Source organism: Anopheles ziemanni, chromosome 3, assembly GCF_943734765.1.
Source record: "Anopheles ziemanni chromosome 3, idAnoZiCoDA_A2_x.2, whole genome shotgun sequence".
NCBI classification, from domain to species: Eukaryota; Metazoa; Arthropoda; class Insecta; order Diptera; family Culicidae; genus Anopheles; species Anopheles ziemanni.
The window spans coordinates 9385308-9402644 of NC_080706.1; the positions used below are offsets into that span (position 1 = coordinate 9385308).

Genomic DNA, 17337 nt, shown 5'->3' on the forward strand with positions numbered 1-17337 from the left:
AAGAGGAGTATTTGTAGTGTGTCTAGTAGCACCTCCGAATCAAATTACCACCACGTAGTAGCTCCTAGGGTGGAAGCAGAGTAAATGAAAAAAGCAGAAGTGTACCTTAAAATATTAAAACAAAAAAAAACAAAGTATATCCCTAAGAACTGATAGTGACGATGGGCGCAGCGTTAACGGAGTTAAGCTCGGTTGTACTACCAAAATTCAATTCAATCCAGTTGTATCGAGTGATAACGCCTGGAGATGAGTTCATTTTACCACAGACCACTTTTAGAACGAATCCTGCGAATAAAAAACTATAATCGAAACAAAACCAACAAAGATAGTGCCGGGTAGTATTTGATGGTATTGCATTTAAAAATGCTATTCAAACCAAGCCATTGCAACCTATCAAATTTCACCCAACAAATTTCAGCCAACACTCCATACCGAACGGCATAAAATGATTCATTCAAGAAGTTGTTGAATGTTTACTTTTTAAAAACCTAATCAAAATCATTACTTTAGGCTAAATCAAACCTACCACAATCGACTGTATCCATTTTACGACACAATTCCCACTGAGAGCTTAACTACAATTATGGCAGAAATCACTGTCCGAACTCGAGGTAGCCGCTTTCTCGGAACGATCGCAGGGGCGCGTCAAATTAGATTAAAAAGTAATAAAAGTGCAAGCGTCGAAGAGCTAGTTTCGTTACGGTGGTAAAAATCAAAGAACTAGCCGTATAGCAAAGTACTTACGTAGCAATCGTTAGGAAAATGGTGCCAAACGTATAGGAAGATACATAATATTAATGAACCCCCCCAAGTCCTAGGAACACTGTGTGAATGTTAGCGTGTAAAGAAATCCTATGTAGGAAAATCGTTAGAGAAGCCACCGCCACTTGCGACGTTCCTTGGCGAATCCAGCGGTATCCCCCAAATTGTTGATAAAATTTGTCGGGCACAGATTTGTTGACCTGTCAAAACGATAACACTGAGATAGAAAATAGCAATAAATAAAATAACGTTCGATAAAACAAAGATGTGGGTTTAAAAGATTTAGAAATTGTTTTCAGCACCTGGTGAGTTTGAACAATTGGTTTTAATCCACTTGATGTTTCTTATTGAATAGTCCTAGTTTGTACAAATCCACATTTATCATAGTGATACTTTACTGTATGTTTTATTTGCAATAATTATTTCCTTCTAACCGTGTTTATAAGTGGTTAAATTGAAGAATGTAACATTTGAAGTTGAATGAATCTCATTGTTTTTGCTATAATTATTAAAGTAAAGTCTTCCGTCTCCTCCTAATAACCTCGAGCCACAATTTGTTGGTTAATTTTTCTGCACCAACTGCGCTAATCCATCACGAAACTTTTCCTGATTCTGTTTACACTTGAGTGCACGCCTTCATCCATCGTTCGAAAATGAAAGTCGCCCCATCAATCACGGACACACCTTTACTCCTTCCTCGGGCTGCCTCCGTCGGGTCAATAGCACAATGATTTAATTGGCGAGAATTAATGCAACATTTAAAATTTGTCATCGAACGGAAGAGCGAATCTTCCACCGATCAATCAATGGCGCTAATCCCCGGCAAATTGGCAGTCTAGCCCCGGTCGGTCGGCAATCAACGGTGACTGTCAATCAACCAGCAATCATGACGATGACGGTGATGGCGATGATGAGTGATAAATTAATTTCGCACTGATTGACTCTCCGCCGCGCTAAGGATCACAGTAGCCATCGGCGGGCAGTTAGAAGATGGTGGATACGAATTTGTCGTAAGCTCGTGCGGATTTCGAACGAAGGACGAACCAACCAGCCATTCCTGGGGTATCGTAGCGGCAAAAAGTGCTAACTCAATTAAAGCACCGTAATCCTTGGTATTTATTGGCGCAATCGAGCGTCTCACTAGGATCAGGTTTTGATACGATTGAGAAGATTCAGGTAAACATCTTGACATTCTTAATCTGTCTCTGTCTATTTTACTCAGATGCGTTATTATGTAGTCAGTTTATGTAGTTTATGTAATGTGTAGTTTGATAAAAAAAACTCAATGTCCTACAAATTTTTAAGGGATAGTGAAGCATTTAAAATAACGCATCCTCATAAAGATTTGGAAGCATTTCTTAAATTCAAATTGCTAGAAAATGAAAATAATGTATTTACTCTTTCGGTTGTTGATTGCACTGTGTGTGTTTTTTACTTGTGTAAGCTTCGGGCACATTTCCAACCTGAAAATGTACCATGCACAATTTTCCATAAATCAGGGCACGTTACATTGAGTGCATTTTAAAAGCTTTTCAACTCATCCCATTTCTGTGTATTCGGGCTGTTTACTTTTCATAAAGCTCACCTCGCGCCTCCGCCAAGTGCAAGTACCTTCGGAATTCGTTCTGATTTTGTTGTGAAACGTACTACATCATCGCAAGGATGAAAGTGTTCATTTTAAATTAAACAGACGTGCGAAACGAGAGCAGAAGTGTAATTTATTCATCGGATATTGAAGCAATGGAAAATTGATTAACACCTGCCTCTTGTTTGGCTAGCAGGCCCGTTTGTGGATTGGTAAAAATAATGGTTGGAATGTCACGTTTCAATATTTATTTTATTACAACTATCAAGTGACATAGTTGCAATTGCACTTCCCATGTATCTAGGAACTGTCCTCGTAGAATTGTCTGCTTTTTGAATACTACAAATAAGTTATTTATTTATTTCTTTTATGTGAATTTCGTTTGAAGATTTAGTTCCAGTAATCGTCCTATGAATATTTTTCGGTGATCTTGGACGTTTCTCGAAACACATCGCTTGTTAAGTAACAATAAGTCATGTTTCAGTTTGTGTGGAACTGTCTTTTGATGATGCTATTTCTCGGTGAGTTTTAATTGTGTTTTTAGCTTAAATTATGTTATGTTATACTTCTTTCGATGGTGTTGGATATTTTACCTGAGTAAATTTTGAATTGGGCCAACGGAAACACCTCCATGTAATGATTTGATACATTTAATCCCCTATTTCGAGGCCGGTACCAACTAATGACAGTATTCACAAGAGGCTTAGGCTTCTTTCATTCCCTAATCTGAATGCCGTTCATCGTTATCTCCCCGGAGGATGATCTTAGGCGCATAAATTTGCTCGGTTCCATTTTATTGCCTCTAACAACCATTTTTGGGTTCATTAACAGGCGCTCTGAAGGCGGCTCTATCCCTCCGTTGGCCCACGATCGGCGAGTGGAGATACGACGATTTACATCCATCCCTTCGGTACCATGATTCACCCAGGTAGGTACGTGCCTCAGCCTACGGCGTTTGGGTGCCGACCAGAAAGAGCACCGTTGGATTGGATGGGGTTCATAATTCCTGTCCAAATATTTAAACCCTTCCGACGAAACCTCGACCCAAAGCGCCTGACCCGGCATATTAGCATGGGTTAGCTTGATTTAAATGTCGTTTATTTTGGAATTGACCATGCACGCCAATGCTAACCTACACCCGCAGAGTGACGCAGTTGGCGGTGAATTTGGTGTTCTTTCTTGTGTATCCCGTCGTTCTGCTTTGGCGCTGGTACCATTCGAGCGAGTGGACCGCCTGGACGGATGTGGAAAAGGACCTCTTCGAGCAGCATATCGACCTGGGTGAGGACGAACTATTGCGTTGTGGTTCGCTACGGGGTCGTATGATCATCCAGAAGGAAATCGTTGTCTGTCCGACCGCTGCCACCGACGAGAGCGAGCCCTTCGAAAGGTACGAAAGGGCCGATGAAGAGTTTGTTGAGCCCGGTACGATTTATTCAAACAGTGGAGCTGAACTGAACGACGAAGAATTGCCACTGAATCTTTCCAAGGGAAATGAAATGTACTTTCATGCCGAATATGAGGATCATAAGAGGAAGGAATCGTATGAACCCACGGAAAACGAGGAGGAAGACGTTGAAAATGATGTGCATAATGAAGGTGATGAAGTGCCTTTGATTGTGCCCTCATCAGAAACGCAGCATTATACCACACATTCTAGTGCGGAAGTAACGATTGAGAAACGTTGAACGTTCTGTTTTAATCCGCAAACTCACAGCTGAGATAATGTGTTGTTAGATAAAATTAACATACTCATTACGATAGGGTAACCAAATATTAGAACACCACCAATTAATAATTGAATAGATATGTTTTCTATAATATTAAACTCGTTGAGTTTCTTTGAACACATAATAAATTTGAAAAAACAACTGCTTCTGCTCCGATGATTTGGCCAGGAAACAGTATAAATCTTGGCGTTCCAAAAATAACAAGCACCAACCGGATCGGCCTGAAGTTCCAACCGACGTGCCAGCAGCTAAGGAAGAACAACATCGACCTCCCCCGCCGAAACCGACGTCGGAACAGCTGACAGTCGGAGTGCGGCAGTTCGCCGGCAATCTCCGCCCGCGATCGGAGAGTCATTATGTTTTCCCAACTGATGGATGAAGCCGGCCGCGGGAAAACGTTGACTCATAAATGGGAAAATATTTTGAAACAACATCTCATCGCGCTTGATTCGTGGCGTGCGATGGCGGATGGTTTTAAAATTATAACTCACCCGTATGGCACATACACCCCCACCCAGGCCACGTGCTTATCCCGCCGCCTCCCAGCCGTTCGGTTCTGGCGGGAACGCTATTTTCGATACTGTCATCCGTAATCCACCCGCCGTCGTGATACTCCGGGCGGAAAATGTGATTTTCGGCTGTGGTATGTCGACTCTGGTGAATATGGCATTCTCGGCCTGTCGTTTATTCGATCACGGCCGAAGCAGGGGACCGAACTGGGAGGCAGCAAGGGAAGCATCGTAGAATATATTAATTGGTTTTCTTCTCCGGTTCAAAAATGTGGTTTACTTTATGTGACAGGGCCCCAAGGACGGGTCCCTGGCGTAATCCAATATCTCAGCCGATTTCCGAAGCATAATGATAACAACGGAAAGACGGATCGGTGCAATCGGCGCAATGCCATTAACGGCCCCGGAACGGTTCCGAGCGTCCGCGGTGCCTTTGTTGCGAGGCTTGAAAAGGAAATGCCCGAAACCGAAGGCCGCCAGCCAAGCCGGCGTGTGAATAACAACACTTTGAGCATGAAAAATTTATGATGTCTCTTCTGCTATACGGGGGCCATGTTGCACAACGACGAAGGAAGCGGCGGAATGGAAATGAGGATGGATTGGTAGGAGAGAAGGATGGAGAAACTGCACTCGAACAGCGCGATGCGTTGCCAAGGGGATCGGCTAGGGTAGGGTTGTCGGTAGGGAGAGTGGGTGATGGTTTATTGGTTTCTTTTTATATAGTTCTGTTTTTTTCTTCTGTTGTTGCTTCACGATGCCATTGGATGCTGCAGCATGTGCTCTTGTTTTGCTCCGGCAGCATCGAAGGCGAACTGGAGAGAGTAGGCGGAACGAATGATGAAGACCGTGGGCATGGCGCAATCCGCAGTTTGATCGAAGAAAGATGGAAGATCGTTTGGAATAATAAAAATTGTTTACATCACAAAATAGATAATTCATTGACTGAAATTTCCATGACTTAATTCCGACTTCTTTGAAAGACTTCCTTGCGGTACGCTAAGTTAAAGAATCCAAGGTTAAACAATATGATTCATGCATATTGAGTAAATTTTATTATGGGTAATTATTAACTGGATTTGTTGATCGATCAACTCCAACTCCAACATGAGTTGTTCCTTCGTCCATGCAGCATAAGTTGCTTCAAGAAAGTGGGTCTGGATTTGCTCGGACTTCGCCCACCGCCGCGTTTCGCCTCGACATCTTTCGCGGGCTCAAGATGATGGTACATAATGGGAAAAACACTCTTCAGGAATGCACGGGTCAAGCACGTCAAGTGGGTTGACACGCGGGGAGTGAAATGCAGCCACAACGAGGAAACCAGATGAGCCCGTATAGGAGAAGCCGTGCTGCTCCCGTTTTCTCAATAGACACTGTGAATGGGTGTGTGTGAGGGTATGTGGGTATGTGGGGTAACTGGACATTTTCTCCACGGCACGGCCAGGGGGTTTGCAGCATCCCCACGCGATCGCTTTCTTGGAAGACGGGACGGGATGCGCACAATCACTCTCCAACGATCTCTCCCTCTTTTTCTCTATCTGTCTCTCTATTTCTATCTCGCTTTCTCTCTCTGTATCCTGCGTTGTGCTGGAAATAAACACATCTTCCTGCCGTCAGCAGCATCTCCGCCCGTGGTGGATGCTTTGTTTTCGTTCGCTTTCACTCACTCGCAGTGGCGATCTAGTTCCTTTTCTCTTTCGTGCTTCCGGTGCAGCCCCACAGATGCACGCTCTCGCGATGACAACGCGGCGCCAACGAGGACGGATCGAAGCTCTTGGAGGGCGCCCGATCGGACCGCAGTTTACCGCTGTAGTGAACGCAGGAGTGAGTGAGAAAGCGCGACCATTTCGCCCCCCAAAACATAAAATAGAGAATGCACGCTGTCCGCAGTGCTCCCCGCCGCCGCCGACGGCGAGAGCGAACGCAGATTTCAATGCGCGCGTGGAGATCGCGCGGATCCCGCGAGAGCAAAGTCGGCCATTGCGCGTTGCCATTAACAACCGGCGGCGGGTCTCTCCAGCGAGTGCGCATTTACAGCACGGCTGCGATCGCGATGCTGCGACGTGAAGGTTTCGTCCGCTTCGCTCTCCGGCGGACCTCCAGCAGCCTATACCCCAGGCGTACAACAGGGAACCATCGCCGGCCCATGTGGTCGATGAAGGAACCCGCCGGGGGTCCGGGGAGTCGCCGGTTGGGACCGGGGGAGGGTGTTGCTTTCGTTCGGAATCGAATCTCGAAAATGTTTCTCTTTTTATGCTCAGTATCGGTACACCGTTGCCTTAGTATTGCGGCGATCTTTACTTGCGATCGATGCGCGCGCGCTCTCGCACGCTTCTCCCTGCTGTGTTGACGCGACTCGCGGTTTTCGGGCTCCGGACGACGTCGTCGTGCCCAGCGCGACACAACAACGCCACACGGTGGATAACGGCTACGACAAAACAAAAAACAAGTTAAAAGGAGGAAGGAGGTAAAAAAAACACCACATCAACCCCACATACACCGCGCGCGCCCAAGATGTGCAAACGTAAACGCGAAAAGGCCTAGGGAAGGCAGGCAAAGTTAAAGAAAAGAAACACACAGCACTGTGTACCGCATATACTCCAACGTCCAGACGTGTCCGCGACATTCGTTCGGTTCCATCACTTTTCGAGCGGAGTGGTCGGTAGTGAACGCGCCTCGCGTGCAGCATTCTGTTTTTGTGCGGTGTGTGTCACCTTTTCTTTCGTTCTTTTTTATTACCGTGCGTTGGAATTCCTTTCGTTTTGTATGTGGAATCTGCCGTTTTCGCGGGTGCCCGCCTTTTTCGTTTTTTTGCCGCCGCGTTGGAGACGATCCTTGGGTGACCTCATTCTGCGGACAGGCAGAGACGAGTGTAAAAAAGGGTCAAATAAAATCGCACATGCGCACACCCTTCCGCTCAGCTGTGCGATCGACAAGAGACGTGTGTGTGTATGTGTGCCGTTCCAAGCCAAGCCCTAGTGTGCAGTGACATCCGCCGGTTCCACGAGGATCCGGTACGGTTGATATGCGATATCATCGGGTGTGTTTCTAGCGGCACTTCGCCCATTCGCAGTGATCGTGTGATCGTGATCCCGCAGTGAGCCGGCCACCGATTTTTACCGCAAACCTAGTGCGGAAGCGCAATCCGCTGGTGCGCGAGAAAAAGGCGTCCGCGTCGCCTGTGGAAAGTGAGTGTACCTGAAGGGAAAACCCGTCCACCCGGGGGAAGGGAGTAATAATAGTGTCAACGGGGAGGAGTGTGGGCACAAGTGTGTACCTGTCTGTGTGTGTGTGTGTGATTGAGTGTACCGACGAGTAGCACAGGGGGGGGGGGAGGAAGGCGGGAAAAACAGGTTTTTCCTAACGTCTAAGCTAAGCCTCCTAACGTCGATCCCAAGTGCCGGAGATTCGTTGTGGTGTATTATTATTTCGTTTTTTTTTTGCTGCTGTTGTTTAAATCATTATTGCGAAGTTGCCAATCGCCGTTCTTCAGCACGGGTCGGGCTAGAAACGACCCTACGAGCCGATCCGAGAAGTCGACGCTGCTGCGACGTAGAAAACGTGACCGTGAAACGTCAGACCGTGCCCCCGAACAGGTAAAGTTGTTGTTCCAGCATGTTCCAGCTTCCTGCCACAAAAACACCAAACCACTGGGAAGAAAAACATCACGCCAGTGGAGTCTGTTGCATATCGTGTTAGGTCATAGTTGAGCACGACAGTCGTAATGTGAGAGTCTCCAAATGTCCACCGTGTCTGTCAAACTCAAATGGAATATCGGTCTGTCAAAAACCGGGGAGCATACAGGTATCGAATCAACGTGGAGCATCGACCTGTGTGTGTGTGTGCGGGCAAACAACCAGAGGGCCGGAAAGGTCATGCAGCCAAAGGCAATCGAACAGATGTAAAAGAACTACGGTCCACCAAAGGCTATCGAATGTCTGCAGAGCCCGGAGTGAAAGGGGATTGAAATCAATCACTTCTTGATCGTTCAATCACTCGATCTCGGTGTCCTTTGCGGATGCGTATGACGGTGGCCCGCTGGTTGCAACCTTGCCGTGCCGTCAGGCGTGATCAAAATTGACAACGAACTCACCCGTGGCCGTATGTTGCGACCCGGCATAAAATGGCGAACCTTCCGCGCCAAGGTAAACCACCTCGGGAAGGCATGTCCAACATTTTGTTTTCTTGCCCCGTTTGTTGGCCGTTCTTCCTTCCAAATCCCTCCACAGCCAGACGCAAATGAATGAAGTTGTAGGCTTGTTGGTTCGCTGGCGCGGCAAAGGAGCGACGGTGAGAATGCGAAAATTCCCATTACTCGGTAGCGCGCGTATGCGGTCGTACATAATTTGTATCCAAGCGGCGAGGAATTCGAATCAATCCGTTCATAATAACTGCACCCGGCGGTAGCGGTAGCCTTCAGCACATGCCTGCGAGTCTTCTTCTCACGGGCGTCGCGGATAGGTTTGATGAGCAGCTCGAACCGCCGGCCCCGAAATAGTCCCGTTAGTTTCAAACAAGAGAAAAGGGCGAGCCCGGGACTTCGGGGAGGCAGAGCTAAAATTAACTTCCCTGGAGTGCGTGAGGAAAGACCGGGCGGGGATGGTTTCCCGGATTCCTTCCTCAAGCTAACCTTCCAAATAACCCGAAAAGTATGCTGTGGATGCTGCGGGGTGTCTTCTCGTACGCAGGGCGTACTACATCTTCATGGTTCGTACGGCTTCTGCTGTGGTCCGATAGGTTCAAGTGGGTTGCCCATCGGATTGCGCCGCTACCCAGTTTGGAGAAGTGATGCAACCATTAACATTGCGCTCGCTGGCAGCTGTTCGAGTGTGTGGGACGGGAGCATCAACCAATTTCTTACAGACTGGGAAACAAACTCTTGAAAATTTGTTACCCTACGCTTCGCCGTACTTACCCTCAACTCCCCAAGGGTGGATTAGAACGAATGGTTGCCCTATCGCGTACCCCTGTAATCGGCGAACGGCATTTTCAACGCTCTCGAGCGGACATTATCGCGTTAAGTCCACAAATTTAAAGTGCCCTTGGTGTCCCTGCGTCAGTAAGTTTGCCTACCGCCAAGGGATCAACGGCTCCGTTGAAGACGATAACTCGATCAAGCCGCACACGGAACGAGAACCCCTCCGAATACAACGAAGTCACCAACCTCGGCGGATTGCGTCGCAGTCAGCGGTGCAACAGTGCAACCGATCCGACCGGGCAAACCAACCAGTCATCTTCGCTCCATCGACACACGGTACATTAAAACGAGATTTGAAAATGGTAATTATATGCCTATATTTAACTAGAGCCCCCTTCTCGGCACGACGGCACCATGGCAAACCCGGTTCCCCCACTCGACGGCACACCGGGGGAAATCAAAGCCGTGAACACATGTAACGTCTCTGCTCGGGAAGATCGTACCGTCCTTCCAAGATCCACAGCGACATCCACCCCGGTGCCCGGTTCCGAATGGAGCAGCATTGCCTAGCGTGTTCTGGCACGGCGATGATGGTTGGTTCAATCATGCAGCTCGGTGGATTCCGAGCGACATGATATTCATTAACAGCTTCATCCGGTTGCTAGCGCCTTCAACTGAAGTTGGACACAATCCGCTCCTTAATGGACGCCTCCAGTGAAGCGTATGTTCTTACGCATTTCTGGGACCCCCTCGGTATAGATTATCGTGCACTCGCACGGATCGGGACGGATACATTTGCCCGGCTGTCGTAGTCCCGGGCGATAATTCCGCCAGATCTTGTCCTGTCCGCTGCCTTGTACTTGGCTGTCGTTTGAATGTTGTTTGTGCCATAAGAATTAACCCACCAGACCACGGGAGGACCTGCTTCTAACCTGCCAAAGTGTCTCATACGACCCAGCCGTGCTCCGGACGGGGTGAACTTGGGAGTACGTGCGAGTGTGTGTGACTGAGGGGTTCACGTACGTTCGTGCGTTGGCATCGTTCAACCGGAACCGGTCTCCGGCTTCATGCGACGGGGCTCGATGTCGCGGCTTGGGCTTGATTGTGGAATTAGTCTTGTCAATTATCTGCTCCGTTTTAACCTCCACCTGATCCGTCCTCGTCCGAGGAGACAATGTCAAACTGTCATTTGGACCCGTACGATCCCGCGGACGTCGCTCAGTGGTATTCAAATGTCGCAAGGGGAACGCCAAGCGGCCATTCAAATCACAGCTGCTAATTATTGATACGAGCTGCAGGCTCCATCTTGCATTGCGTGCAAAAAAAACGTCTCCGTATGAGGCAAAAGACCGCGAACTTTGTCGTGGTCAGTGGGCGGGTACATAACAGACTATCCGACGGGTGGATAATGATCCGCTGCCATTGCACATCTCCCTGATCAACTAAATTAGTGTTATTGAAGGTCGTAAGTGGAGAAGAGACATGCTTATTGTCGCCGATGCTCTTAAGTTAATTGTGGGTGAAAAAGATTACTAGTGTGGAGCGTGACCCCAAAACGCGTTCCGCCGTTTTAGCAATTTAGTTATTGTTTTATTTTTTTTTTTAAGTTTCTTTTTTATAGTTCCTTTTTTAAAGTTAATTAAGTTAATAAAAAGTGTTAATAATTCGCTTTGAATGAAAACATAATTGTTCATGTATTTTAGGTAATAAAAAACCTTTTTTTTCTATTATACAAGTGTTATCGCTAACCTCAAAATATGATTGCATGATCATCATGCAACATTCACGATCGCATGGTAAAAATGCATTTCACAGATTCCCCTTTCGGAAGAAAAAAGAAATTAAAAACCCTCACCCTTTGCCTCGATCAGGGGGTCATTATCTTTCACTTCGAACCAAAGCCAGATACTTTTTCTCTTGGCTCCCCTGCATGGAATTGGTGCGAGGGATGGCAAGGGAAGAGACGGAACGGTTCGGAAAATCAAAACCATGACTGTTCCAGTCGAGGGCACATTTTCCCTTTCTTTGTAACGGTGCTGAACTATCCGCCGGGGTTCCGAATGGCGATGGCGTGTGAAGTAGCCCGGTGGATTGATTGACGTTTTCGTTCGTTCGCGCCAACCGTTTCTTCGTTTCAACAACTTTCATCTTAAGCTGCTGGCGAACGGTTTGCCCGGCTGCCCGCCTGTTTGGAGATTCAATCAATCAAACCTACGCGGACGGCATTCGTTGTATAATGAAGTGTGTAATTTAATTTTCGCCTGCCTCGTGGTGGTGCGGTCCCCGCGATGTGGTAATAATCCATCGGTCAACTAGAAACAATGTATTACTACACGTGTATCTTAGTTTTTTACTTTATCCAGCAACACAGGGTTGTTACTTTATCCAGCATTCATATGTGAATGCATAGAACGCATGTTTAATGGAATAAAGACAAATTTAAATTGACATCCATATAAATAACAGTTCAATAAAGTTAATGGCTGAAATTTGAAATGCCACAAATTGAATAGTACGTTTTCGAACTACAGCTCTTAATTCGATTTCTTCCGTGTTTCAAAACATAAATGAACTATGTATAGCAAACAAATTTAATCCCGATTGATTTGATAGGTTGATAAAAGAGGCGATGGAGAGCAGGGGGCATCCCAATGATCGAATTCATATTTTCATAGAGTAACGAAACACAAAGCGTATACCTCAAGCTATTTGGAGTAATGCATCAGCAAAATAAGGAAACTAGCAATGCGTATTGTGTCTTTAAACTTTACATTGTTACAGTCAGTTATTAGGCATTTGTCGTTTAATTTCGTGGGTGACTTTAGTGAAACAAACAACACTCTTTGTATGTTTGAAAAACTTATTCGTTATTATATCATTAACATGGAATTTTCAGTAGAAGTTACATACATTGCGTTTTACACAGAAATGTGTACTTCGAATATAAAAAAACTATTTTAATTTTATTGTTAAAAAATTGTTCTTGTCAACCGACGTTTCGGATCGTGTTTTGCTTGAAAACGTTTTACTGAGAGCAAACTGACATACGCTCTCTGTCAAAGCTGTCACCTCTCGTAAACAACGCACGAATGTCTGAACCGGTTATGAACCGGTTTACAATATGGTTGGTAAAATTCCATACAAAATGTGGGATATTCGATTGTGTGTGTTGAGTTGGCTATACACACATTGTTACATCGATTACAGTGTATACATGCGGTGACGTAAAGTCAACCGGTTTGAAACGGTTATAGGGCATTGAAAGGTTGGCCCGTTTGTATGGCTCGAAAGGGAATCTAGAAAAGCGAGACCGGTTTTCGAAGCATTAACCAAAGCAAGAGCGAGAACGCCAATCTCCCGGTTTGCGAGTGAGAGAGCGAAAGCGCACTCTCCTCGGCGCGGTGTGCGTGCTCGAGCGAGTCAACGTACACGATCGTCGTGGTGTGCCGCTGCTCTGCTGCTGCTACTGAAAACTTGTTCGAATGCGAAAAAGAGGTTGAATTTCCGTCGGACGCTACAGCTCGCTTTCTGGTCGAAGCTTCCAACGCAGCCTGTGCGTGTCGTTACATAGTGGTTTTTGGGAAGTGTTCTGTGCTAAATTCGTGCCCGCCGAAACTGGGGTGCATTAAGTACGCGTCCTGCTGCAGCAAGCGCGTTGTTTCGTGGCGGTGCGTCGGTGATGAAATTGCACTATTCGCGTAGGAAAGTGGGAAGCCTGGCAACAGCCATTTGAGCGTCTTATTTTCGGATACGTGTGCCAAGCAGGACAAGGACTTTTCCTAGCGGAATGACTCGCGCTGGTGTCCTTACCGTTGTGAAATAACAGCATCCGGAGCAGTGAACTCCGACTTGGACGCCACCAGCACCCCGCTGCACCGGGACTCTTCGCTGGAACAAGCACGCTCGAGAGAGAGAGAAAAAGAGAGGGAAAGCAAATGAAAGCGGTACAGAGATAGGGACAGAAAGAGAACGAATATAACCGCACCGTCCCGCCGCTGTCGTCTTTATCGTGGCGCTGCCTGTGTTTCTTTTTAGTTTTTGGTGTTTGACGTTTACTGTTGCGGAGCACAAATAAAACAAACGGGGAAAACTCCTTCATAGCGCCGCTGGCTGTGACGGAACAATAGCAACCCGCTTCACCGGACGCGCTGTACCACCCTTTCAACCCGCTCCCTGCTTCGGAACGACCCTCACCACCCGAAGGGCTCTATCTAGTAGGCGTTTGTTTGTCGTGCGTGTGGTTTTCTGATTAAAGCAGGCTTGCATTTTTAAAGGCTCCGGTTTCCTAAAGAAATTCTCCAAAAGGTCCCAAGCACCTCATTGTGCCCCACAATCGTTTGCCTGTGCTCTTGTGTGTGTCCCTGTGTTGGTGTGTTGGGCGCCTCTGTGTACGTGTGCCGTGCTTGTGTGTGTATGCGGAATTTTCCACCATTAGCGTCGTCGTGCAATTTTTTACTCCAGCGCCAGCCAGAATAGGGTGTCTCGCGTGCTTGTTTGCCCTTTTGTGAAATTGTGAACGGAAGCGTGCCAGCTAAAGTGCCGCAGCACATCCTTTCCGTTGCCAGCGGGAGTATCATCCTCAACACCGTGTTCCGGCCGGCAGACGAAACGCGCGGCGAGCCAGAAGCGAACGACGACGGAAGCTGGTCGAACCCTGAAGCGAACACAGAAACGACCATAAGCCGACCGACCACCCGGTGAATGGTAAGTAAATACCACATCACGTTTCTTGTGGGATTTTCCCGTTTTTCGCGCGTTGACATCAATCTACGAGGGGACGGAAACCGATCGTGGGTTTGCCGTAAATATGTATTGCATCCTGTGATCACTTTCAGGATGCAAAAGCGAAAGAAATGTCAAGAAAGAAACCACAACGTATGGTGGTAGTGCGGTAAAATATTGCAGGCGGCAAAGGGGACAGTTCCCATGCTGCAGATAAACAGCTGAAAAGCGATCGGGAGTATGTTTTGAAAAGACGCTAGACAGGTGGGGGAGACGGGAGCGAGACGAGAAGAAGCAGAGTAAACATGCGGCTGGCGGCGGGAGCCGACCAGAAGGAAGCCCCATCAGGTGTATGCTCGGTGTTTCCACGGGGTTGGAGGAAGACGATGCGAAAGGTCATGGTGCGCATAGCAAAGGGCTACGGCTGAGGGTGGTACGGACGGCGGCAAGTCGTTGTCAGCAATGGTTGGATGGTTTCCACTGCGTTTGAGCACTCCGATCCAAGGGTTTTTCTTGATGTTTGATGACGACGAACGCAGCAAACCGTGAATTGATGAGGCTGCCGCCGTCATCGTTCGGTGAAACTGGCAACCCTGAAGCAAGCGGCTAGTTACGGTGGTTGAAAAGAGATGGAAACTCAAATTTGTTTCTCATTCTCTCGCTCAAACCCCCGCGTACCAGTGCTTCTCTTCTATAGGGCTCGTTAGTGTTTCGTAGGGAATAAAGGGAAAAAGGGCACTGGCAAGAGTGAAGGGCTGCTTATTCGATCAGCTCGCGTACAGCTTACGTATCGGTGTGAGTGCGACTGCCAAACCCTCCACACAAGCGTAAAAGAGAGATTTGTATCTAGGGTTAACCCTTGGATGCCGGTTTCCTCTATGGTTGGTGCAGAGCAACAAACATTTATATTTTGAAAACATCCCAAAAGATTCGATTATTTAAACTGGTTATGAGCGTCACATTTTCTCTGCAACTCTTGATCGTTGGAAAGTTGAAAACTTTTGTTTACTTTTTGTCGAAGAGAACACTGACACTCATATGATCCCACGGTATTCATATCGACTGCCTATTCATAAACTGCCTAAAGCATACGGCACAATGGCACTTGAGGGTTAATACAATTGAATGCGCTCGCTTGGAACACCACGACCGAGCCACACAGAATGGCGCGAGCAAGGGAGATATAAAAGCTTAGACCCCGATCATGCCCCTTGCGTGCGAAAGGAATGGCAAGACGCGAGATTGCGCTGCTTCGCTGGCACACCGCGGAGTTGTTGGCCTTCGCGTTTCACGTCCACGTTTCGATCCGCTCGCGACCGCGTTCCATGCCAGAATGGAAGTGCGAAACAAAATGGAACTAACCGAAGTAGGCACAGCAGGATGAAATGACAGCGAAGAACAAAAATATGCAGCGGCTGCCGCGATGTGTATGTTTTATTCACGGGCTGGCGAATGATTGATCGTACTCTCTGCTGTGCTTTGTGTTGCTGCTGTTAGTGGCTTTTATTTCGCGGTTGAATGTTATACTGGGAATTGTCGGGGAGATTATTCAGGATATTGGATTACATTCGCGAAAAGGTAGGACGAGGGTTACCACCCTTGTTTTTAAAAGGAAATGCGATTTAAATATTTATTTTTTTAAAACAGTTATATTTTTTACAATCATATGTGCATTTTATTTTTCGAGGGTAATATTTTTTTCAATTTTAATATGCATTCACGTGTAAAACCGGGTAAAATTGCATTTGAAGTTGGCTGCAACTGACATTGAAAATAATGACACCAAAAGGAACAATACAATTGCACCCACCACCCGGCGTAAACAAATCGCAGACCGAACAGATAATCAACAAATAACAAACTCTACGTTGATGGTTGTTGCAGCTCGTCACGCGAAGGACAGAGACAAACGATCGTTTGTTGTCATGCCTTTGACAACCATCTGCGCCCGCCAAGCCCACTTTTGCCGATAATAATAATAATAATAACAATAATAATGACGCGAGAAGTATGCTCCTCGCGGTTGTCTTCCGAGTTCGTGGGGACAACAGGCGGCAGTGAAATGCACGCACAGGTAGTTGCAAACAGTGAGGGAACCCCCCTGATGTCTTGAAGAAAACTGGCACACTCATGCACACATACACACGTGGAAGAAGGTGGAGGACGCCCGACCAGAGAGTCATTCTTTTGCGCGACCGCTTGAATTAGAGTCATTTCCACGCATTTTTCGCAGAAGCCGGCAAAATGTGGTAAACGCAGTCAACTCTAATGTGGACGTGACACGCACGACGCGAGTGAAGGGAACATTCATCCGTCGAGTCATCGCACGCAGGGGCAATGATGGATGGATAATATTTCAGGCCGGATTGAGCCGACGACGACGACCCGGTCGAGCGGAGAGGAGCTTACCTTGGATGTAAGCTGCCGGTCGCCGTTGGACCATCATCGTCGGGCACTTCGACGCAGCTGTAAATGGATATCTTTGCTTCACGATCGCGTCGTATTTTTTCCCCGACTGCTGCTCGCTCGATCGCCCACTTTGTCTCGCATTCACCACGTACCCGCAGGCATGTTTGCACCCCTGGCTTTATGGTGGTGGTCATTTTATAGGGGTAAACAGGACACACAGTCTCTCTACACACTGGTGTTTGTTTGCGTTTTCCTCTACTGCGCTAGCGCAGCAGCCGCTGTCAGTGTGTTGTGTTTCCCTCTCCGACCGACAACAACGACGATGATGATGATGATGATGATGATGATGATGATGGCGGTGACCGGTTTTCTTTTTCGGGAAACCCATGCCGAAGGCAGCAAGGGAACAAGCGAACAAGATTCCTCTTCGGGCTATCCGACACTCTTCTTTGGTTCCCTTTTTCCGCCTGAAAAATGGCCCTTTTTTGTGAGGCAGCAGTCCCCTGTCGCTTCATCTTCGTCACGTACTGTGATGCAGAAGGGTCGGCTCGGATGCGGGGTTTACAGTCGTGGACAAATGTTGAAACATATTGCCAGCGTGTGTCGGTCCTTTCGGGACCGGGATGATTTGCAAAATGCACAGTATTTGGCAAAAGCATGTAACGGTTTTTCAAAAATAAATTTTAATTTGCATCCAAATGAGTT

At 47.2% G+C, this 17337-nt stretch overlaps 2 protein-coding genes across 2 annotated transcripts in view; both read left to right on the forward strand.

The window, feature by feature from the left end:
* Window positions 1–2822: 2822 nt before the first annotated feature.
* Window positions 2823–4035, forward strand: LOC131289767 (uncharacterized). Its single transcript, XM_058319077.1, has 3 exons — window positions 2823–2868; window positions 3179–3275; window positions 3492–4035. Exons 1-3 carry the CDS (start codon window positions 2823–2825, stop codon window positions 4033–4035), a joined length of 687 nt encoding a protein of 228 aa, XP_058175060.1.
* An 8949-nt stretch (window positions 4036–12984) lies between these two features.
* Window positions 12985–17337, forward strand: part of LOC131289773 (uncharacterized) — a 33158-nt gene continuing 28805 nt past the window's right edge. Inside the window, exons 1-2 of the mRNA XM_058319083.1 lie at window positions 12985–12996; window positions 13963–14205. The gene's annotated coding sequence lies outside the window, so the exon portion shown is untranslated. The remainder of the gene's footprint in view (window positions 12997–13962; window positions 14206–17337) is intronic.